The 24831-nt window shown below is 36.5% G+C and overlaps 1 protein-coding gene across 1 annotated transcript; it reads left to right on the top strand.

The window, feature by feature from the left end:
* Positions 1 to 17102: 17102 nt before the first annotated feature.
* Positions 17103 to 24094, top strand: LOC104089991 (eukaryotic translation initiation factor 2 subunit gamma-like). The gene is made up of 9 exons (XM_009595015.4): positions 17103 to 17229; positions 19059 to 19207; positions 19367 to 19428; positions 20722 to 20834; positions 20911 to 21013; positions 21973 to 22200; positions 22295 to 22513; positions 22713 to 22973; positions 23392 to 24094. The coding sequence occupies exons 2-9, from the start codon at positions 19102 to 19104 to the stop codon at positions 23692 to 23694; spliced, it is 1395 nt and encodes a 464-aa protein (XP_009593310.1). The 5' UTR covers positions 17103 to 17229; positions 19059 to 19101; the 3' UTR covers positions 23695 to 24094.
* The last annotated feature ends 737 nt before the right edge of the window (positions 24095 to 24831 follow it).

Below are 24831 nucleotides of genomic sequence, written 5' to 3'. Positions count from 1 at the left end.
AACTTCCAATGTAGCATATAAGAGAAAATTTGACAAGGGAAGGATATGACAGGTGCTAACAATTTCAAACAAATATATGAAAGAAGCCTAAGAATCTAAACTGATCAATTTCCACATATAAGCCCAATACGCACTCGTCACCTCGCATACACGGCTTTCACATAACACAAATAGCACAACAACTCAAATCTTAAGGGGTAGTTCCCCCACACAAAGTTAGGAAAGATGCTTACCTCAAAGAACCCAAATCAATACTCTAAAATAACCTTCTCGTGTGAAACAATCTCCGAACGACTCAAATCAAGCCAAAATAACTTAATATCATAAATAAAAAACATATGTTATAACATCAGATAATAAAGCTTCGATCTTTAATGACAACTCAAAAGTGAAACCAAAATGTCAACCCCGGACCCGCACCTTGAAACCCGACAAAACTCACAAAATTCGAGCTTCCATTCCGATACGAGTCAACCATACCAAAATTATCCAATTCCGACATCAAATCGTCATTTTTACATTTTAGAAAGTTTTTACAAAAATCCTCAAATTCTCCAATTCAAATCACTAATTCAATGATAAAAACAAAGATGGAGTCATGAAATATAATCAAATGCGGGTAAAGAACAATTACCCCAATCCAACATGTGAAAATTCCCTCCAAAATCGCCAAAATCTGAGCTCTCTAACTCAAAAAGTGATAAAATATCAAAAGTCCTCAAAATAGAGAACTTATATTCTGCCAGTGATTTCTCTTACAATAACAAAGAACAAAATACTGCCAGTGAAAATAAAGCTTCGCGTTCGCGGTACACACCTCGCGAATGCGATGAACAATGACAATAGGCTTCATGAACATTTATAGACTACCGCGAACATGAGGGGTAAAAGTCCAATAGCCCCCAGCTCCATTACGCGAACCCGGAGTTAAGGATGTGAACGCAGACAACAGACAGCTAAAACATCGCGAACGTGTGGCCACAATCGCGTCCGCGATGAACAAAATCCATGAGCTCCCAGAATCAATTCGCGAGTGTGGCTTAGTCTTTGCGATCGCGAAGGACAATAGACACATCAGAAACTAGCAACTCTAAAGCATGAAGAAATGGCCCGTAGCCCATCCGAAACACAGTCGAGACCCTCGGGACCTCGTCTGAACATACCAAAAAGTTCCATAACACAATACGAACTCGTTCGAAGCCTCAAATCACATCGAACAACACCAAAACCATGAATCGCACATCGATTCACGCCTAATGAACTAATGAGCTTCCAACGTCTAAAACTAACGCCGAAACATAACAAACCAATTCCGAATAAGCTCCAATTTTGCATGCAAGTTTCAAATGACACAACGGAGCTATACCAACTACCGAAATCATAATCCAAACCCGATATCATCAAAGTCAACTCCCGGTCAAACCTCACAACCTTCCAAATCTTTAACTTTTCAACTTTCGCCAAAATGCATCAAATCAACCTACAGACCTCCAAATCCAAATCCGGACATACGCCTAAGTCCAAAATCACCATACGAATCTACTGGAATCATCAAACACCATTCCAGAGTTGTCTACACAAAAGTCAAACTCTATTCAACTCTAGCCACTTAAGCTTCTAAAACAAGAATTATTCTTCCAAAACAATCCCAAATCATCCAAAAATCGAACCCGACCACGCACGCAAGTCACGATACATAATACGGAGCTACTCGAGACCTTAAGCTGTCGAACGGAATGCTAATTCTCAAAACGACCGGTCGGGTCATTACATTCTCCCCCTCTTAAACAAATGTTCGTCCTCGAACGTGCCAAGAACCATTCTGAAGCCATGAAATCACTAAATAAACTCATCGTACATATACTCACGGGTGATCCCACGTCACCCCAATCCACATAAGACCGACAACACCATCTCAACTGAAGATTATTCCTTCCACCCACACCGATAATCCTTGGAACCAAATGTTTCACTATTCGATCATTTCCCAAAGACCCAATTCCCACATTAACACACTGTATAAACCTCAACCAGTTGTCACGGCTCATGCATACACCCATAAGGTATGAACACATAATGTAATACATCGCATGTATGCCCATAGTAATATCTCTGACCATAATCGCTGCCCATAATCAAATCCAGCACCGGCAAATAACCTCATACCAACTTAAATTTTGCCTCAAACTTCACACAATGACAACAATGCAAGAAAAATGAAGATCTCATAACCGCTCATCCAAATCCACAAATCACACCCAACACCACCTAGGCAAATACCTCGCCAAGATAAACCCAATAATCACAACGCGAATATGACTGAATATGAAAAGAGAAACACATGAAAGAACCATCAAACAAGTCTGACAGACACAACCTCCTATCAGTACCATACTACGAATCCATTCCATAATGGAGAATCAAAATATATGAACTACTCACAAGGATCTCATTCTAATATAACTCCACCGCGGCACGTAGCCCGGTTCAAACATATCAAACAACACGAAAATGCAAGGGTCTCATCCTCAGCTCTGAATCACAAGTAGAATACACATCACACCAACCGAAACCTTTCACTAACTCAATTCCACGAAACCAAATCGCAACACGTAACAGACTTTCCATACCGGCAGAACACCTAAATCACAAATCATAACCAAACTATCGAGAAATCACATCAAAACCGACTGTAATGAGTCATAGAAAGTTCATTCTAATCTCACAGCTCTTAATAGTGAACAAACCAAGATGATAGACATGGGCTACCACTATAGAATCTCACAACAGAGGTAACACATAAGCAGAGTACAAGAATCACGAAATACACCCATATATGAAGCAAGATAGGAGGACTCACTCCGATAAAATAGGACTGGATCAAAAAAGGAATGATGCTCCTATTTAACAAATCGAAATCATACCTATAACGACACTATCTGGTGCAGCAGCCTCAGCCCCACCATGTAAATCATATCAACAGGCCTGGCCTCCCCCTCTAGGGCACCCTCTACCCACTTGTCCTCCACCCCTTTTGGCAGTGCAGGTGGAGTAGTAACTAGAATAGAGCCCATAACATGAGTGCTCTGATGAAATCCACCTCTCCCAAGTCTGGGACAATCTCTCATGATATGCCGAGTATCGCCACACTCATAACAACCCTTCTACGGGGGTGGCTGCTGGTACTGAATCTGTGCCGAATAACTAGAATAACTGTTGTAGGAACCCCGTTCAAGTGGTGCAACAAAAGATGACTGCCCCATATGAGTACCTTGAGGTCCATGACCAACTAGAGCATCACGAGTAGTCTGAAGTGCAGATTGGATTGGCCGACTACCCGAGCCTCCGCTGTGATGGGTCATAGTTGAAGAGTAGAATCCATTGAATCCTCTAGAACCTTGAGACCTCTTGGCCTCCTAATCCTCCCTCTCCTCACCCTGAATACACTCTAACCTCCTGGCAATCTCCACAACTTGCTGAAATTGAGTATCAGTCTCTAACTCCCAAGCCATGTTGAATCTAAGACCATAACTGAGCCCCTCAATAAATCTGCGAACTTGCTCTCTAACAGTAGGAACCAAAGTAGGTGCATGAGGGTATAACTCACTCAACCTGATGGCGTACTCCGACACCGTCATAGTGCCCTGACGTAGATGCTCGAACTCGGTGCGCCACGCATCCTGGAGGATTTAGGAACAAACTTCCTCAAAAACATCTCTGAAAACTGAGCCCGAGTGAGTGGTGTTGCATCAGATGGCCTACCCTCCTCATAAACCTGCCACCATTGATATGCTGCTCCCGACAGCTGAAATGTAGTAAAAGCAACTCCACTTACCTCTACAATACCCATGGTGCAGAGAATACGGTGACACTTCTCTAGAAAACCTTATGCGTCCTTGGTAACTGTGGCATTGAAAGTAGGTGGACCATACCTCTTGAACCTCTCAAACATCATTTGCTCCTCCTCTGATGCCCCTGGCCTGACCTCAGGTTGAACCAGAAAAATAGGTTGTACCGGCACCACACCCGGAGTATGACCAACATGAGCCTGTTACTCTGGAGTACGGGCGGTGGGAGTCTGAGGTCCTCCCCCAATCTATAAAGTAGCTGGTGCAACGGAGATCAATCTCGACTGAGCCAATGTACCAAACATGCTCAAGCACTATCCTAAAGTCTCCTGAAGTCTGGGGGTAATAGCAGGCGCCTCCGGTGCATGTCCTCCAATTAGAGCTACCGACGGCTCCTTACCTGCTGCTCTGGCAGGTTCTCTAGTTGCGGCACTTGCCTCTCCCCGTCCTCTACCTCGACCCCGGCCTCTCGCGGCTCTAGCAGGGAGCACGAGTGTCTGCTCAGTTGATCTAGTAGCGCGCGTCCTCACCATCTGTGAGAGAATAGAGATACAAAGGCTCAAACTTCAAAATCAACAAATTCGTATGACAAGAATGAAAGATGTGGAATTTTCCTAATAGTTTCGTAGCCTCTCGAAGATAAGTATAGATGTCTCCGTTCCGATCCGCAAGACTCTATTAAACTTGCTCGTGACTCGTAGAACCTATGAACCTAGAGCTTTGATACCAACTTGTCACGACCAAAAATCCCACCACAGGCATCGTGATGGCACCTAGTCTCTAAGACTAGGTAAGCCGATTACTTACCACAACCAAGCCAATTTAACAATGATAATTTAAAATAGAGTTTAATATGAATACCAAAACAAAACCGAAATAAGATTACGTGGAAATAATCATAACAACCTCCCAAGTCTACGTAATACAAAGTCACGAACTCTAGCTGAATACATGGAAAGACCTCAAAGATCGTAATATAATACTGTTCAAATAACAAGCTGACAGTACAATGGAAGGAAAAGACTCTAAGGGACTGCAACAACCAAGTAGCTCTACCTTAAACCATCGCTATCAATAAGCTAGCTTTGCCTGAGTTCGGTATCTCCAATAGTTGGATCTGCACAAAAATGTGTAAAAGTGTAGTATGAGTACACCGCGGTCGGTACCTAGTAAGTATCAAGATTAACCTCGGTGGAGTTGTGATGAGGTACAAGTCAAGACACCTACTTGTCAAAATAACCTGTGCAGTATAGAAGTATAAAGCTAATAATGAAAGCAGGAATCAGTAAATGGCATGTGATATAAACAGTAAAGTAATAAGAATATCGTGAAAGTACTATTGAAACCAAATAAGGAAAACAAATGACAACCAATTAATCAAGCCATTCTAACACAAGTCTCGCAACGAAATTACCCCGAGAAACCTCATCTCATAATCACAAGTCACGAGTCTCAACCCATAATCATATGGTCAGGGCACCTTATGCCCAAATTCTAATCACAAATGCACGGATAACTCACGTACCAATATCTCAATCCGCCTGGCATGATCACAGGCTCACAATCACAATTCGCCCGGCGTGGTCACAGGCTCACTATCACAATACGCCCGGTATGGTCACATGCTCAATATAACAATTCGCCCGGCATGGTCACAGGCTCAATATCACAATTCGCCTGGCGTGATCACAAGCTTAATATCAACATGAAATCAGACAATACAAGAATACATGGGCATGATCAATAAATGTTAAGTTTCATACTCCTGAACTAGCATAAGTGGCATGCTACGGTGTATGCTTGTACGAGTATACTAGTACAACCCAAGTCAACAAGTAACATCAAAGACATCGAGAAGCTCATTTGAATCTACACAACAAGTCATGTAAGGTGTATAACATACATAAGGAGAATTACACTATCACACGGATATCGGCAACATAATGTCCCCAGGTCATCACACATCATCCCTGACATTGCCACCATTATCTCTCTGATAGCCACACGTATCACTCTGCCCTGAGGATATCACTAGCCACTACTATCTCTCCGATAGATACCCGTATCACTATTATAGCCACCCGTATCACACCGCATAATAGCGACCCTTATCGCTCCGTCCGGATAATAACATAATAGCCACTCGTATCACTCTGCACAATCAACAATAGTAAGACGTCACCGTTATGCCCCGCATAACAACAACCAATCCACACAACAATTCGCATGTGCTAACATCATAACAACATGACATATCAACTCGTACCACAAGTGCCCATAGGCTACAACCTTTTCAAAAGAACCGACAATATCAATATTTCCATAACAAATAGCCCATGGCTCAAATACAATGTGTATAGAATCTCAATAACAACAAAATGATGGGAAAGTAACTCAACAATGAACAACAACCCCTTTAAACACAACTTCAACTAATATAGATTATTGACTTTCAATAACTTCAACTTCAATTAATTGCTTAAGGATAAACTCGATAATTAAGGAATTTCTTTGGATTCTAGTGTATGAAATAGGCTAACAATGAAAGAGACGGAACGAACTAGCAACTACATCTAAATGTATGAGAATAACCTAGCAATAAAAGGGTATCATGTAACAACATTTTCATTTAAGAATAATTCAACAATAAAGGAAGTCACATAATAATAAAAAAGAGGTAACAACTTCAAATAAAGCATATAATAGTAAATTTGACAAGTAAAGGATATGACATGTGTTAACAATTTCAAACAAGTATATGAAAGAAGCCTAAGAATCTAAACCGGTCAATTTCCACATATAAGCCCGAGTACGCACTCATTATCTCGCATACACGGCTATCACATAACACAAATAGCACAACAACTCAAATCCTAAGGGTTAGTTCCCCCACACAAAGTTAGGCAAGATACTTACCTTATATAAGCCAAATCAATACTCTAAAATGACCTTCTCGTGTGAAACAATCTCCGGACGGCTCAAATCTAGCCAAAATAACTTAATATCATAAATAAAAATCATAGGAAATAATTCCGGATAATAAAGCTTCGATTTTTAATGAAGACTAAAAATTCAACCCAAAAAAACCCAAGCCCACACCTCGGAACCCAACAAAACTCAAAAAATCCGAATACCCATTCTGATACGAGTCCAATCATACCAAAATTATCCTATTCTGACATCAAATCGTCCTTCAAATCATTATATTTACATTTTAGAAAGTTTATACAAAAGTCCTTAATTTTTCCAATTCAAATCACTAATTTAATAATAAAAACAAAGATGGAATCATGAAATATAATCAAATCCGGGTAAAGAACACTTACCTCAATCCAACACGTGAAAGTCCTCTCCAAAATTGCCCAAATCCGAGCTCTCTAACTCAAAAAGTGATAAAATATCAAAAGCCCTCAAAATAGAGTACTTATATTTTGCCCAGTGATTTCTCTTAAGAGATCGTAGAACAACCTTCGCGATCGCGAAGAACAAAATGCTGCCCAGTGAAAATAAAGCTTCGCGTTCGCGGCACACACCTCGCGAACGTGATGAACAATGATAATAAGCTTCACGAATGCGTATTGACTACTGCGAACATGAGGGGTAAAAGTCCACCAGTCCCCAGCTTCATTACGCCAATGCGGAGTTAAGAATGCAAACGCAGACAATAGACAGCTAAAGCATCTCGAATGCGTGGCCACAATCGCATCCGCGATGAACAAAATCCCTGAGCTCCTAGAATAAATTCGTGATCGCGGCTTGGTCTTCGCGATCGCGAAGGACAACAGACTTTCCAGAAACCAGCAACTCTAAAGCATGAAAAAATGGCCCGTAGCCTATCCGAAACAAACCTGAGGCCCCCAAGACCCCGTCCGAACATACCAACAAGTTCCATAACATAATGCAAACTCGCTCGAAGCCTCAAATCACATCGAATAACATCAAAACCACGAATCGCACATCGATTCAAGCCTAATGAACTAATGAGCTTCCAACTTCTAAAACTAATGCCGAAACATAACAAACCAATTCCGAATGAGCTCAAATTTTGCATGGAAGTTCCAAATGACACAATGGAGCTATAACAACTCCCGGAATCATAATCCAAACCCGATATCAACAAAGTCAACTCTCGATCAAACCTCACAACTTTCAAAACCTTTAACTTTTCAACATTCGCTCAAATGCATCAAATCAACCTACGGACCTCCAAATCCGGATATGCCTAAGTTCAAAATCACCGTACGAAGCTATTAGAATCATCAAAATACCATGTCGGAGTCATCTATACAAAATACAAACTCCGGTCAACTCTGGCCACTTAAGCTTCTAAAACAAGAATCATTCTTCCAAATCAATCCTCAATCATCCGAAAATCGAACCCAGCCACACATGCAAGTCATGATACACAATACAGAGCTACTGGAGACCTTAATCCACCGAACGTAACACTAATTCTCAAACGACCGATCGGGTCGTTATAATCGTATTTGCGATCACTAACCACTTGAGTCTGCTTCGCAATTGTGATGTTTCTGGTCGCATTTGCAATGGTGGAATTTTCACATTTATGATCTAAATGTCGCATTTGCGATGTTTACAATTGCGAACAAGACATTGCAATTGCGACATCTGCATGTGGGTAAAAGAGGGAAAAACGAGACTTAGCTCATTTTACACCATTTCTCAACCCTAAACACTCTAGAGGCAATTTTCCAAGAGACTTTTCTTTCCAAATTCATTGGTATGTGACTCTAATCCATTTTATTTTAATTACCCATTACTTTTCATGAGATTTCAACATCCAATTTAGGATTTCGACGGTAGAAATTAGGAATTTGCGTAGAAATGAGGATTTTTGTAAAATTAAGATTTAGACCTCAAATTGAGGTCGGATTTTGAAACAAATCACATAACCGGGCTCGGGGGTGAATGGGTAATCGGGTTTTGGTCCGAACCTCAGATTTGACCAAGCGGGTCCGATGTTGACTTTTGTTGATTTTTTCAAAAAATGATCAAAATTGAACATCTTTCATTAATGGATAGTTTCTAAAGCTTATTTTGAATTATTTGATCGATAATTTGCTATATCTGGTTGGTTTGGAGGCTTGTTCAAAAGGCAAGGTTGTGGTTGATTGATTGCTTGAATTGCGGAGTGAGGTAAGTGTTGGGTCTAACCATGACTTGAGGGAATTAGGGAACCATGAACAATGTATTATGTGAATTATGTGGAAAAACGACGTATATGTAAGGTGACGAGTGTATATATGCCGTCATGATACTTGTTTCCATGTTTTCGTTTATTTCATGATATGTCTTTCTTCATGCGTTAATTGTTATATGCTTTGTTTGACTTCTATGTCATAATTGTCACTTGTCATTTAAATATTCTAGTATTAAATTGTTCGTTCCTTCCATGACTCCATACTTATTTGCTACTTGTCTCTATTTGCTTTACTTGCATGTCTAAATTGTCATATGCTTTTCTTGCCTTATTGTTTTGTGATATTTGTTGCCTTTTATAATGTGGTTTCCCTTGTATGAGTGGTATAATTGATAGATACCGATGAATTGGTAAAGTTGAGACTTCAAGTTGTTAGAGATTCTTGATTATTATATGATTCTTTGTTGCCTTGTACATTTACCCTCTTGATGTAGAAATTCTTGTAAATTTTGGTTGTTGAATTGTTTATGTTGATTGAAATTATTTGGGGAGCGGGTTGCATGCCGCAACAAAAATTGTAAGATAATGAATTGAAATGGTGGAATAAGGACGGATTATGATATTGACATATGATGATATGGTGAGATCGGGATGCGCGCTGCAACAGATTGTATATGTGATATTTGTTTGTGATTATTGGATTTGCCTCGGTATTTTGAGATGAGTTTATGAGACTTGTTATCCTGGGCTCTCTGGTAGTTAGATTTCAAGTTCGTTTTCATGAGTTAACTGCTTTACTTCTATTTTTGTTTTTTCTGTTATTATTATTATTATTATTATTATTATTATTATTATTATTGCATACAGGTTATTGTAAGTGACCCGCTTTAGCATCGTCACTACTTCATCGAGATTAGGTTCGGCACTTACAGAGTACATGGGGTCGGTTGTACTCATACTACACTCTGCACTTCTTATGCAGATACCGGAATTGGTGATCCACGCTCAATCTGCACTCAATAGTGAGTGAAAACAGTCGTTGGAAGAATAGTACCCAACAAGAATCGGGTTCGATTTTCACAGGGAGTTACTAGGGGTGTTAGGGGTATACACTTGTCGAAAGCGAATGGAATAACTAAATTGCACTTCCACAAAAAGCTTTGATTTCTAATTCTAATTTTACTCTAGCAATTATAAGCGAAGAAAAGAAACTAGAAGCAAATGGTTATTTTTGGTATTTTTTCAAATAGTTACAAAGCCTAGGGATGTGACCATAACCTAGGTGTTAGCCTAATGGGTTAAATACATTAATATTTATTTTGTTGATTGGGATGTATTATACCTCTCAACTCTATGTTACCCATTCAATACCTCTCGGTCAAAGAGTATTTTATCCATTTGGCTTTCTCAAGTTCAAATGGGTATCAAACAAAATAGTTGATATGAGCTCAAGTCGGGTTATCACTATCTCTAGTTTGAACCCTTTAATTAGGCTAATCAAACCCTCAATTAGCCCAATTCCTTGTTAGCCAAGTTATCCTAGACTAGGTCCATCTTTCTCAAGTAGAGACCAAGTCAAAAAAACGAATCAATGTTTGCAACCATTAATTCTAAAATTAAAGCATAAGCTAAGTTAAATAATCAATACCCAATCATAAACAAGCATTAAATTAAGTACCCATAAGATTTAAACACTAGGGTAGGGTCACAACCATAGTAAGAATCTAGCTACTCATAGTGGAAATTGAAGAAAATAAAGAATAAATGTTAATTAAACTCATAATCTAAGATTAAAATGATAAAATATAATGTTTAAACACTAAAATAGTCACAAACTTCCTAAAATGGCAAAATGTACGGCTACAACAGCTCAAACTTCGAAACTTGACCTAAAATTGGGAAACTCGTCTATTTGTAGTGGCCCAAAATTTGCTGACAAAAATACCCCTCGGGAGGTTCTGCGGTCGTACAACTTATCAGTTGTTCCCATCAGCGCTGAGTGAGATTGCTCGAATTCAGTTATCTGTGGAGACTTGAGGTATAGGTGCACGACATCCGCAACCTTGAAGTCCACTTCTATGTCCTCTTTGATGTTTATTTTATTCCAAACAGTTTTGTTTTATTCAGACTATTATTTGTAGTACTTTAGATGCTCATGTATTCGTGACACCAGTTTCTGGGATTATATTGGATTACGTCATTTATTAATTTATCACTTTATTTCAGACTATTCGATTTTATTGTTATCATTTGATTTGAATTGTTAAAAATAGTTAATAAGTATAGTTAACGTTGTCTTGCCTAGCAAGTAAAATATTAGGCGCCATCACGATCCCGAGGGTGAGAATTCTGGGTCGTGACAGTCTGAGAGAAGTTAAATGATAAACGATATGAAGTTCTTCAAGCTCAATTAACAACTATCCTTTCTACGAAAGCTTTTCCATTGCCCAGATCTCGTGAGTCATCGCCCGATGGTGCTCCTCCTTCACGTGCTGACGATGAAGGTTCGAGTAGTGGAGGAGAAGGAATACAAATCACTTTTTGAGAGTTTGTATTGGAAATAATTTATTGAGTTGTTTTAGTTCTTGTTGAATATCTTAGTTTGTTGAATGTTTTGCTTTGATTATTGTCGTATTAGGAGTTTTGATTGTAGTTTGAATGTGTTTTGGTGGATTGAAAGTACTTTTGGTTAATTGAACGTAGTTTTGGATAATTGAAAGCATTTTGATATTAAAATTAGGTGTTTCGTCCTGTTTTCTTGTTTAGGTAGGCGTGTGCAACTATAAAATAGGTTGTTTTTGCCTAGATTATTTTCAGAAAATCGACCAAAATCGGTCGGTATATTAAAAAAATTAAATTGTTAATTACCGACCGACTTCAGTAGCAAATGTTGAGAAATTTTTTTCAAAAATTATTAAATTCTAACCGAAGTCGGTCGGCATGTTCATAATTTTTTCAGGATTATCTAAATTTCTGACCGACTTCGGACGGAATATTTAAATTATATTTTTATGGATTATTTAATTTACCGACCACTCTCGTTCGGAATTGATATTATTATTTTTATTTAAATAAAAAAACGACCGACGTCTCGTGTGTTAGAGGTTGGGACATTGACTAGACCAACAGAAATTGGTCGAAAATTCTGACAGAAATCGGTCGGAATTTCGACCGAAATTGGTCGGTGGCTCTTACCGACCAGCGATTTAGCGTCCTTCGCGTTTCGGCTTATTTTCGGTCGGAAATAGGCCTTTTTCGATGGACTTCGATCGGTCTTTTCCAACGAAAATAGGGCAATTTCTAGTAGTGATTCTATCGCCAAACATCATCGTTGATTTTGTATTTTAAGGAACTAACATTCTTTGGACTTTCTCATTGGTAGGAAATATACTTAGACATTCCTTATAAATCTCTCATATGCTTTGGCATTTCTCATTAGAAGGACCTATACTTTGACATTCCTTAAATTCACGAAGGAATATCATACTTACTAGTAGCATTGATGTGAAATGTAAATTAAATTTGAAAATAAATTTACTAAGTATTAGACTTTGGTGGAATCTACACAAGCATTGGATCAATCCAATCACACATACATTCTGTGGCGGACTCAGTAGTTTCACCAAGCAGGTTTAACATATGAATTTATTTTTTATTTTTTATTTTTTCATTCGGTGCATAACATTAGTTTTGGGACTCGACTAATCAGGATTCGCGTCGAAAAATTCCACTTTGGAGGGTAAATTATTTTGTACCAACTTCATTTTGAGGACTCGAACTTGAGACATCTGGTTAAGAATGTAGGATTACTTAACATCCCACCACAATCTTTTCAGGTTCATATAAAAAAGTAAATATGCAATAAGTCAACAAAAAAAAATTTAATTAATTGAGAAAAACGGTGGGAACATATTATTTGTAATCTAAACTAGTGGATCTTTGAAGTTGAATTTTTTACGGGTGAAAGGATTCAGCAAGAGAGATGGTAAGGGGTTTTGGAGATTGGGGAATATTAATTTATAGTTTTATGCCTTCCTGGATTTTAAATTCTGTTAAAAAATAAAATGGTGTAGTTCTCTTTCCTAAATTATGTACGTAAGAAAAGAATAAAATGGTGCAGGTATACATAGTAAAAGCTTTCAAATGATATGCCAAATGGATTCGAACCTGGTCACCAACTTAGCCCATGGGCTGTGCATTATATAATAATGATATTTTTCTCAAATGTAAATCGAATAGGGATTTTTCCCCTCATGTACGATATTTGAAACTTATTTACTAAAATTATTTTAATTTTGTATATTACCCGCCCTAAACAAGAATTACTTACAAATTATTTACATTCCACCTTAAAATGCTCTCATTCCATTATTAGTGCCTTAAATTAGGGGATTGTTTGCTTGGAAAAAGGCATAACTAAAGGGAACAATGGTGTTAATCACGTTTGAGTATCTGATGGTGGCAATAGCAGCTCCCGTCATCGAAAAAGTGTAGGTCCGAAGTATACAATCCTAGATCGTACTGAGATGTTGGAATAGTTTGAGTGATTGGCAAGATTGGCTTGAACATAAAGTGGGTTATGAGCCTCGGAACGATAAACTTTGGCTACAAAATGCCTGAACTAGTCACAAATTAAATTTGGTATTGAACTCTTTGAAGGTGATTGGCTTTTCCATAGAATGACTCTGTTGAAGCATTGTACTACTGTCCAAAGTTGGATGAAATGAGTTGGATGAAAATCCTCCTCGACGATGAGCAGAAAAGAGTTTTTGGATTTTCAAAAACCATTATTTGTTTGGATTAGGTGTTATTGCAAACAATTAAAAATATTGTTTGGAGTTTATATCTCAATTTTGAGGGTGTTTGGTGAAGATTAGACTTGATTTTGGCTGAATTTGAGATTGAAACTCGACGAAGAAGAAGAAGAACACATGATATACCATTTACTTACGAAATTGTAGTAAAGTTGTAGTATAATTGTATGTAAATTGTATTATGTTGTAGTTATGTATATTTTTTTATTTGAATGTTGTATGAAAGTTGAAAAATAGTTGTATAATATATGAATCGTTGTATAAAATTTGTATTTAAGTTATCAATACTATCTTTTTACATAAAGTTGTTGATATGTATCAAAATTTGTCCAAAGATTTTACGAGGTTAATAACTATCGTGCGGGGCTAATAAAGTATTGTGCTTCACTTGATTGGTTAACTTACCCAATATACTAATCTATCACAAATTAATGAAACTTATTTAAATCAGCACTAAAATGGATACATCATACTTACAATTAATATTATACAATTTGATGGTACAACAACATACAAATTTAAAAATAAATTTCGTACAAATTTAATACAAATTAATATATCTACAACAGCATACATACTAAAAATAAATTTCATACAACTAATTATATAGTATACACTTATTTACAACTTATCTACAATTTTCATACATTATTTTTACCCAGTTAAAATACATCTACAACATAATACAACTTAAATACAATTTTTATACAAATTCTATATAATATGTCTTTTTGTATATTTTGTATCTAATTTGTATATATTTTGTATGTGGTGTGTGTTTCTTCCTCTCTAAAATTCCAATCAAAACTTTCTCTCTTAATATAATTTTGATACATATCAATAACTTTATGTAAAAAGATTGTATTGATAACTTAAATACAAATTTTATACGATGATTCATACATTATACAACTATTTTTCAACTTTCATACAACATTCAAATAAGAAAATATATATAACTACAACAGAATACAATTTACATACAATTATTCTATAGCTTTACTACAATTTCGTAAGTATATTATATGTCATGTGTTCTTCTTCTTCGAGTTTCAATCTGAAATTCAGCCAAAATTAAGTCTAATCTTCACCAAACACCCTCAAAATTGAGATATAAACTCCAAACAATATTCTCAATTGTTTGCAATAACACTCAATCCAAACAAATAATAATTTTTAAAAATCCAAATTCGAATTCAAAGCTTCAAAGTTTTTTAATGGCAGTCAATGGTGCAGAGTTAAACACCTTCAAATTTTTTTGATTGACAATTTCAATTTGAACACCAATTGTGCAACATGAAAGGAAATTGCTAAGTTAAAACTATATAGTAAAACGATTGAAATCCACTGATAAATTCCATTAAAAATATATACAATATAAAAGGATAAAAAATAGAGGACATCAGAGGAAGAAAAATGGGGAAAAGAAAAGAGAATGAGAGATTGAGAGACAAAGAGAGACGAAGAGAGAGAGAGAGAGAGAGAGCGCAGAGAGAGAGAGAGAGAGAGAGAGAGAGAGAGAGAGAGAGAGAGAGAGAGAGAGAGACGGAGAGAGAGAGAGCGCAAGATGGAGAGAGAATAAGGATGAGAAATAATTGATTATTTATTCAATTCCTAATATAAAGGGATACTCATTTAATTTCTAAAGTGTATATAATTGGTAAATTGTATATGCCTATATAATTAAATTGAAACTTGAATAGGGAGGGTAATAAAGTTTCAAATAGTATATAGGAACGTAAAAATCCTCATCGAATATACCTATACATACAGTATAATTTTCTGACGAAGCGGGTTAATATGAGCCCATTTGATACCATGTAGGTCCGCTCCTACACATAATTAATTTAAATAGCTGCTCACTTAATCACTTAAACTAATATCTACGTATACTGGCTAGAAAGTAATGGTAAAATCCGGCTATTTATATAAAGATTTCAAATTGATACGCTCAAATATTTGTAAAGATATATATATATATATATATATATATATATATATATATATATATATATATATATATATATATATTGTTTTGTCATTCATTACTCGTCTGATTAGATGGACAATTGAAATAATCATGGTATAAGATTTGATTTTAATTTATTCAATGTTTGATTTGTCTTTTAAATTATGCATAGCAAATCTTGGTATAATCTAATACACCAATTGTTGTACCATTTTATACCAAGACAAATATGGTATAACAATACCCTGATTAAGTTATACAATGGATAAAGTATTTAAAATGTCAAAACTATGCTTGTGGTCCTCAAATTCCTTTCTAAACATTTATACAATTTTAAATCATTATAAGTTTAAGTTATATACCATATATTCAATTTTTAATATAATAAACCAAACACTTGATAAAAATAATCATTATATTACAATCTCTATATAACTAATGAGTCGTTTGATAGGACGCGTTAGATAAAATAATGCATGCATTAACTTTATGTATTAATAATACATTATTTGGTACATTTTTTGAACATATGCATTAGTTATGCAAGCTTTAGTTATATACCCTATTTGGTATTATCCAATGCATAGGAAACCATGGTATTAACAATGCAACAGGTTTTAATGCATGCATTAGCTTAGTTAAAGATAAAATTGCCCTTCAAAATTTATGCTTGATCAAAATATGCTATTATATTAATGTAAGTTTGATGTAAAGTTTAATATTGAAATTGCTCCCGCTATTTATATCTATACTCCATCAATTTCTTCATTCTAAATTTATAAATCTGTACTCTACTACCACATACTGGAATGCACTTGTAATCAACTTATTTTCCTTTTATTTTTATAATTCAAACTTTCTTTGCCTAATAATTCAAGAAAGTGAGAAATAAAATTATATCCCTAGTAGATAAATAAATACTTAGCGTATTTCCTTTTTTATAAATAAATATTCCGTTCTATATTAAAATATATGTAGACAAACTAAATAATTTTTTTAATATAAAAATATTCCTAAACATATTTTTCTTTTAAAAAGATAAAGTGATGCACTGATTATGGAGGTATTTTTGTAAACAAGTAATTCTTTTAGAAATTATGTAATGCTTCAATACATCAAACCAAACAATGAATAAGAAATATGCCAATATAACTAATACTAGCGTAATTAATACGAGCATTACTAATACGTTCTATTCAACATGACCCCTAATAGTTCGTCAAAATATAGTACTAGTCTGATAATCAAGCAAAGTGGTAGAAGTGAAAAAGTACGAAAACTAGAAAGCAAGGGGTCTTCCTGTAATTTAATTAGCAAGAAGTTGGTGGTCTCAAACGTAAATATTATCAGCTAAAACACTTCTCGCGTTAGCTCTCTCCTTTCTCTCAAGCGCATTTGCATTCCGACTGCTGCCGTACACCGTATCACTCCACTCCGGTGAGTCAATCGTCCTTCCGCCTGATACGGCGGAGCTGGTCTTTTCTTTCTTCGATTTCATTTGCAAGAAATTCAATTTTGTTTTATTTTATTTTTACCGCTGTAATATTTGTATATATTCATTTACAAGTGCAAATATCTGAGATGCATATATGTAATGTTAGTATTAGTTTTCTAGTTCTTATTTCATTATAATTCGTCGAAAATGATTAGTTTGTGGGAATATAAAGTATAGTAAAGTGAGATTTTTGACATTAGGGTTTTAGGAGTGTTTGCATTGGTAATAAACTAAAGCTTAAGCTATCTCGCTTATTGGGATCAGTTAAATTTGTATATTGAAAGTTTGGAACATTTACTTTAATTGATTTATTTTGTGAGTTGCTTTGTCTTTGGCTTGCTATGCTAGTTGGACAGCAAAAGGAGTTCCACTTTTTCTTGTAAATGGATGTGAATTAGGAAGCAAAGGAGGTCTAATAAATGAATCATCAGCGGCAGTAATGGTTGCTTTGATCTGTTAACGGCCTTTGATCTGTTAACAACAATGTGCCCCCAGGGCTTAGTTCAAGTGTCAAAGGTTGAAGAACTTGTGACTTAGGTCATAGGTTCGAGCCTGGGGCAATGCGAACTAAGCCTGCTGTTTACCCGAAGAAGAATAGAGGGGCGAGCCCATTATTTCCAGTTTTGAAGGCTATGGTTGGTCCTAAGGGTTGGACCCTGACGATTTCTCTGTCAAAAAAATAAAGAAAAAAAAAAAATTCTCCAACGGCAATGCATTCCCATTAGAAATTACAATTTTTGTCTTTAAAATTGCGAATGAATTTTTCTTTTGTTTGCAATATTGCATTGGGTAATAGAAAGAGTTTTGTGATTTTGCGCTTGCTTCTATTCCCGGTGGAAACACAAAAAGAAAGGAGAGAGAAAGTAGGGGGGGGGGGGGGGTTGTCTAGTACTGGTTCTTATGAACACTCTTTTCTAACTTTTGTTTTTGAGTGGTTTATTTGTTCTCTAATTTAGTTTGAAAGAAAGAAAAAAACCTTCCTTAGTATATGTTGCACTTTGCAATTCTAGCATGTCTCTGTGTCGCACTGCCATGCCATCACCTATCAATTGGGCATGTTTGGCAAAGCTTGTAACTAAGCTCTGTTGACTCTTTAGATTCCTCCTATTACTGCTTTGGATGTTCGGGATGTTGGAAATTATTGATTGATTGCTCTCCAATTGGAGTGTGTCGTTTGGAGATTACTCTTTTGTTGATAAGGTTCTATTTTTTTTATAACCGTGGTGTCCGGAGCAGCTTGTGCGCGCACATCGACTAATTCTATAAGGTACCTGCTACTCTCACCAACACGAGTACCGGGTAACTCTGTCTATCAAGGCTTGGATAAATGGGAAGAAGTCCTAATGTTTTTGCCTCGCTAGGATTTGAACCTTAGACCTCATGGTTACCAACCGACTTCATTGACCACTAGGCCATAATAACATAGGTACCGGGTAAGTATGTCTATCAAGGCTTGAATTGGCCTAATGTTTTTGCCTTGCTAAGATTTGAACCTGAGACCTCAGGGTTACCAACTCACTTCATTTACCACTAGGCCACACCCTGGGTGCTACCCTTTCTACCATATAAGGGAGAAGCAAAACTTTCTGTAAGTGCTTTGAGGAATATAAAGGAATGATATTCTTCTTGGTCTAACAAAACAATCATTCTTGATTAAAGTCGCTTACATGTGATTCTATGTCTTAAGTTTGTTACTAGACTGCTTGTTTTTTTCTCTTAAGTCACCTGGAATTATGTGGATGGCTTTCTTTATCCCTGCTCCAAATTCCAGGTTCAAAAATTACTGATCTCTGAATTATCAAAGAGCATCCAAAATGTCTAGAAAAGGACTGATGGAGCAGGACCTAAGCAAGTTGGATGTAGCACAGCTGCACCCACTTTCACCTGAAGTGATTTCTCGTCAGGCTACAATAAACATAGGTAAATGAATATTGTTGAACATTTTATCTGCTTTGCAGTCCCTTATTCTGTATATTGGAGTGCATTGATATTCTGATTTTTGTCCTTTTTAGCTATCTTTTTCTGGACACACTTTTATACGTTATTTGAGTTGGTGTTGAATTTAATTCCTTTTGCTAGGTACCATTGGCCATGTGGCTCATGGAAAGTCAACAGTTGTAAAAGCTATATCTGGTGTGCAGGTATATCTTTGTTTCAGAGTTTTAATGACGTTTAAATTAAGTGTAGAAGGTTTTTCCCTTTAGTTCATAAGTCTCCTGTTGGATGTGAGCTTGTCCCTTTTCATGTGCTTCTTATTTAAATACAAATCATATGTCGATTTAATAAAACGTGATAGCACCTCTTAATTGTAGATAACCATTACGAGTGTAACTGATTGATGTTGAATTGTTGATTGCCAAGTTAGTAATGTTTCTTTTTCTACATTTATGTAGTTCATCAAATTCTGGTAAGACGATTCGTTAGTACTTAGTAGGGTTTCTCATTTTCTTCCATTTTCCTTTTATCTTTGTTTCTGTCATTGTGAAGAGATAAACTCAATGTGCTGTTTCTGCATTTAGCATGGTAAAGTATATCATATAGTTTAAATTGCCGCGTGAGATGGATCCTCTTTTAGTAATGGGAAATTAGGCTAGATGAATCAACTTTTGAGATCCTTGATGATGTTCTTGTGTTTGTGGCTTGTTCATCCTAGTGATTGGTTTGAAATGGTGATCTTCAAGTCCTTAGTTCTATCTAATCTTCCTCTTCCAGCTTGCATTCTTAGTAGTACCATATGTACGCTTAAAGGGTAGTAACAACAGTTTTTAGAAATAGAACAATGTTTTTAACATATTTGAAAACGCTAAGAGCATGTTGCATTTGGGTGGTTGATTCTTTGCTATGGAAAGGTAAAGAATTTTCTGTCAAGGCATGTTATTAATTTGTTGCTGAATATGGGAGGAAATCATGAAAACTGGCCATATAGGATAATCTGGATGGGTATTGCTCCTCCAAGAGTTGTCTGTTTTACTTGAGAATGCAACTCATGGTGCTTTTGCCTTATTCAGGAGCTTATTATTTACAGTAGATGCTTTTTATGTGTAGAAATTTATGTTGGTATAATCAGTCATCAGATATGGGAAGCAGTCTCTACTGGGATGCAATACCTACTACCTAGCTGCATTTTCTTGAACATCCGGCTAGAGAGAAATGATAGATGCTTTTCTGGAAAATTGAGCACATCTCTTATATAAAACTAGATGTTTGAAGAGTCTTCGTATGTGTTATAGGAAAATGATTATATCATATAGTTTCATTGCTAGATCTATTGCATTCCTTCAATATCTAGAAGGAAGAAGTCTTCTCTTTTGCACTCTCTTTGTACTTTCTTCATACTCATTAATAAAATTCATACCTTTTCATTAAAAAAAAAAGCCTTTGCGCGGCGTCAAACTCTATTTTACTTGAAAATAACAATTAATTAAATTCTGCAGACTGTTCGTTTTAAGAATGAGCTAGAGCGTAATATTACAATTAAGCTTGGGTATGCTAATGCAAAGATTTACAAATGTGAAGATGAGCGCTGTCCTAGACCCATGTGCTACAAGTAAGCTCTTGAATTTTCGGGGAAATTGTTCTTTTGCTTCATCTGGTTTCATGTGAGCTAACAGAAATCTTTTCAGGGCATATGGAAGTGGAAAAGAAGACAGTCCCATGTGTGATGTCCTTGGTTTTGAGACCTGCAGGATGAAATTGCTGAGACATGTGTCTTTTGTTGATTGTCCTGTAAGTATCTAACTTCCCAATCTATTGTTCAATCTTGCTCGTATTCTTAAGTTAATGTACAAGGTGATAAACATTTGTTGTATAATTGCATTTTGAGATAAATATACCATAGAATATCTTAGCTATCGTGATTCTGGAATAAAACCAAAATGGAAGTGTCAAAAAAGTCTTTCGGTGGATCATTACTGCTTTGTTTGTAGGGAGCTTCGGCTGTGCTGCCAATGCTTGATTGTTCATGCATTGAGAGCTCAAGTTCCTATTTGATCCGACTTGCATTTTGAAGAAGTCTAAGAATTCCTAGATTCTTCCTATTTTAGGGAGCAAGTTATTATTTGGCTGATTTTATTTAAAGAATCATTGGTGAAGCCCATCTTAGCACCTTGAACCCTTCAAGTTTCGAAGGTGCTTATTGTATTGTCCCTTTGACTGAAAATCTCTGCGTCTATTTGATGGATTTGGGTTTTGAGTACTGAGCCTGTGCGATTTGTCAACATAAAGTTGAGTTTGTCCTCACTTAACTATGTTTAGATACTATCCTCTTTAAGCATAAGGATTTCGGCCAATGACTTGCTTTCATATCATTAAATAAAAGGCAAATTTTCATAGAAGGGAATCCATATTTTTTGTTGCATACTATTGGCTGCATTAAAGTAATCATAGTGAAGATGGCTAAGCATTTCCCTGCCATCTCATGCTGTATCTTGCAACTTCTTGATATATAATTTATCTTCCTTTAGTTGTGTATTTTCATCCACTTTGCTGTGTCTTCACTGGTCATTTCTGAGTGGACATTTTTAGTACAACAAAAGATTTATTGATTGAAAGTGTAAAGGTGTAAAAATTTCCCATACATTTGGTATCATGTCAGTTCTTTGGTTCATCGTATGATTAAATTTAATTGTCTATAAGCCATTTAATATTTTAGCGAGTATGCATTTATACTATGTTTTTTGATGCAGGGTCATGATATTCTCATGGCTACCATGCTTAATGGAGCTGCCATTATGGATGGAGCATTACTTCTAATTGCAGCCAATGAGAGCTGTCCCCAACCTCAGACTTCTGAACATTTAGCTGCTGTTGAAATTATGCGCCTCCAACATATAATAATTCTTCAAAATAAAGTTGATCTTGTTCAGGAAAATGTTGCCATTAATCAGCATGAAGCTATTCAGAAATTTATTCAGGTTAGTGGTATATGGTATTGGTTAGCCTCACGCGGTCTCTATTGCTTGATATGTGAAGCTATATCATGATACTGTACTTCAACACCATTTTCAGGGAACTGTAGCAGATGGTGCCCCAGTTGTACCAATTTCTGCTCAACTGAAGTATAACATCGATGTTGTTGCTGAATATATTGTGAAAAAGATTCCCATTCCTGTGAGGGATTTCACTTCACCACCAAATATGATTGTTATTCGGTCGTTTGATGTTAATAAACCTGGTTTTGAAGTTGATGACATCAGAGGTGGCGTTGCTGGTGGCAGTATTTTAAAGGTAGGTTTCTTGTTTCCTTAAACTATCTATTTGCTATAGCTTGCAGTATCTCTTTTGCCATAAGAACTTTGTGTTTGACCCGACAGACCGTTGTTTTCATCATTTTACTGTAGTTCGGTGCTTGTTTTGACCTGGACACGAAAAAAAATCTCGTTGCAGGGTTTACATATTTGAGTCAGTAGTTGAGTTCTTTGTGCAGGGTGTGTTGAAGGTAAATCAATTGATCGAGGTTCGTCCAGGTATTGTTGTCAAGGATGAGAGTGGCAACATTAAATGTACCCCCATATATTCAAGAATCGTGTCATTGTTTGCTGAGCAAAATGAACTACAATTTGCTGTACCTGGGGGCCTAATTGGAGTTGGAACAACTATGGATCCAACACTGACACGTGCTGATCGATTGGTGGGTCAGGTTCTTGGGGAGGTTGGGTCACTTCCTGAAGTTTTCGTCGAACTAGAGGTAAATGGCTTGTTCAAAACACTTCAGAAACCTATGGAACAACTAAAACTTGCCTTTGTATACAAGTTTGTAACGGTTATTTGTTCTAAAGAATTATCATATCCTTTTTCTAATTTATTGTTTTTGAATTAGCTATAGTTTTTCTCGCTTCTGTTGCTGTTACGGATTTATTGTCTCTTTTCGTCTTCTTGGGCCGAGGGTCTATTGGAAATAGCCTCGCTACTCCTCCGGGGTAGGGGTAATGTCTACGTACACACTACCCTCCCCAGACTCCACTTGTGGGATTTTACTGTGTTGTTGTTACTGTTGTTGAATTAACTATAGTTAATTAGGCTTGCTTGTTAGCTCCAATTAATTGTTTAAGGCCATGCGGTTCCATATCCTTCATTGAATCTAGTGTTACTCCTTTGTATTGCAGGTGAATTTCTTTTTGCTCCGCCGTCTTTTGGGTGTGAGGACAAAGGACTCGGAAAGACAGGGTAAAGTTTCCAAGTTGGCAAAGGGAGAAATCCTTATGTTAAATATAGGTTCCATGTCAACTGGGGCTCGAGTGGTTGCTGTTAAAAATGTGTTCGCAAAACTGCAATTGACGTCCCCAGTGTGTACCAGCAAAGGTGAAAAAATTGCTCTTAGCCGGAGAATTGAAAAGCACTGGCGTCTTATTGGTTGGGGCCAAATCCAAGCTGGCATTACTCTTGACGTTCCACCGTGCCCCGTCTAAGCGAGTCGGATTACACGATCAATTACTAAAAGAACATAAAGTAGTGAAACAACATAAGACGGTATTCGATGTGGGAAGGCAGGCAGTTGCTGGGAACAATCTTTGCCAGGTGGAGGAGAAAACATTATTTGGAATTTTCTATACTTTATAATCTGCGATATTTTACATTTCCTACTGATGACATGTTTCTTTTCCCCTCTTTTTCCATGCCTTGTTCGAGTGGTTGTACCTTGTAATTCATTAGGTGGGGTTGATATTAAAATGAGTTCTATTTGAGATATTTAGCTTGCGGCATATTTTGAACCAACTTGTATTGTCTCTTCAAGTTTATGAACTAAAGTTGCTTTGCATGTCTGCCAACAAATTTAGAGACTTGCTAAGGCAAATTTGGTTGGTGCCATTGATTTTAGTACACTTTAAATATCTTCTTCGTCTACAAAGTATTCAAGTTATTGACTAACAGCAAATTGTCCATGACACTGGTTGGTCGATCATTAGCCTTATCATAAGATGTCCTAAAGTTATGGCTATTTTGATATTTTTCTGAACATGGTGCTGCTGCTGCTGTTGTTGCTGCTTATTATAATTGGTCGGTATACAACTGGACGACTGCAGAATATTTTAGACCACCACTATGAAATCGAAAAAAAATGGATTTCCGAACGTCTTTTAAATTGTATTGATGTCGGAACTAAGACTACGGTCGTGGGTAATTTGGAGTCTATTTGGGGGGGGGGGGGGGGGGTGCTGGAAGCTGGTTTAAGTTGCTCCAAGCTGCTATAATTGGGAAATAATTTCAGTTTCCATCTGTCAGCTTAAATTTACAAAAAAGAAAAAAGAAAAAAAAACCTGTGCAAAATTACTGCATTCTTGTGCTTTCGAAGATTATAGACATGTCTTGAAAATTTCGTAATTTTGTGATTGAAATTCTCTCAAAGATCCTGTCAGATAGAAGGGGGAGGATTCTACGGATGGTCTCCGGAGTTATGTATGGATCAAAATTCTGAGTCATAGTAAGGCTAAGTTCTTTAACATTTCTTCTTATCTTTTTTCATTTTATTGAACAGTTTTGCCATTCATACATGTAGAGACAAGTCATCAGGCCAAAGAATGTGGAGTACATGCCATTTTGGCTCT

Source organism: Nicotiana tomentosiformis, chromosome 9 (genome assembly GCF_000390325.3).
Source record: "Nicotiana tomentosiformis chromosome 9, ASM39032v3, whole genome shotgun sequence".
NCBI classification, from domain to species: domain Eukaryota; kingdom Viridiplantae; phylum Streptophyta; class Magnoliopsida; order Solanales; family Solanaceae; genus Nicotiana; species Nicotiana tomentosiformis.
The sequence above is the reverse complement of the archived record's forward strand: the minus strand, read 5'-3'. Positions and strand labels throughout refer to the sequence as shown.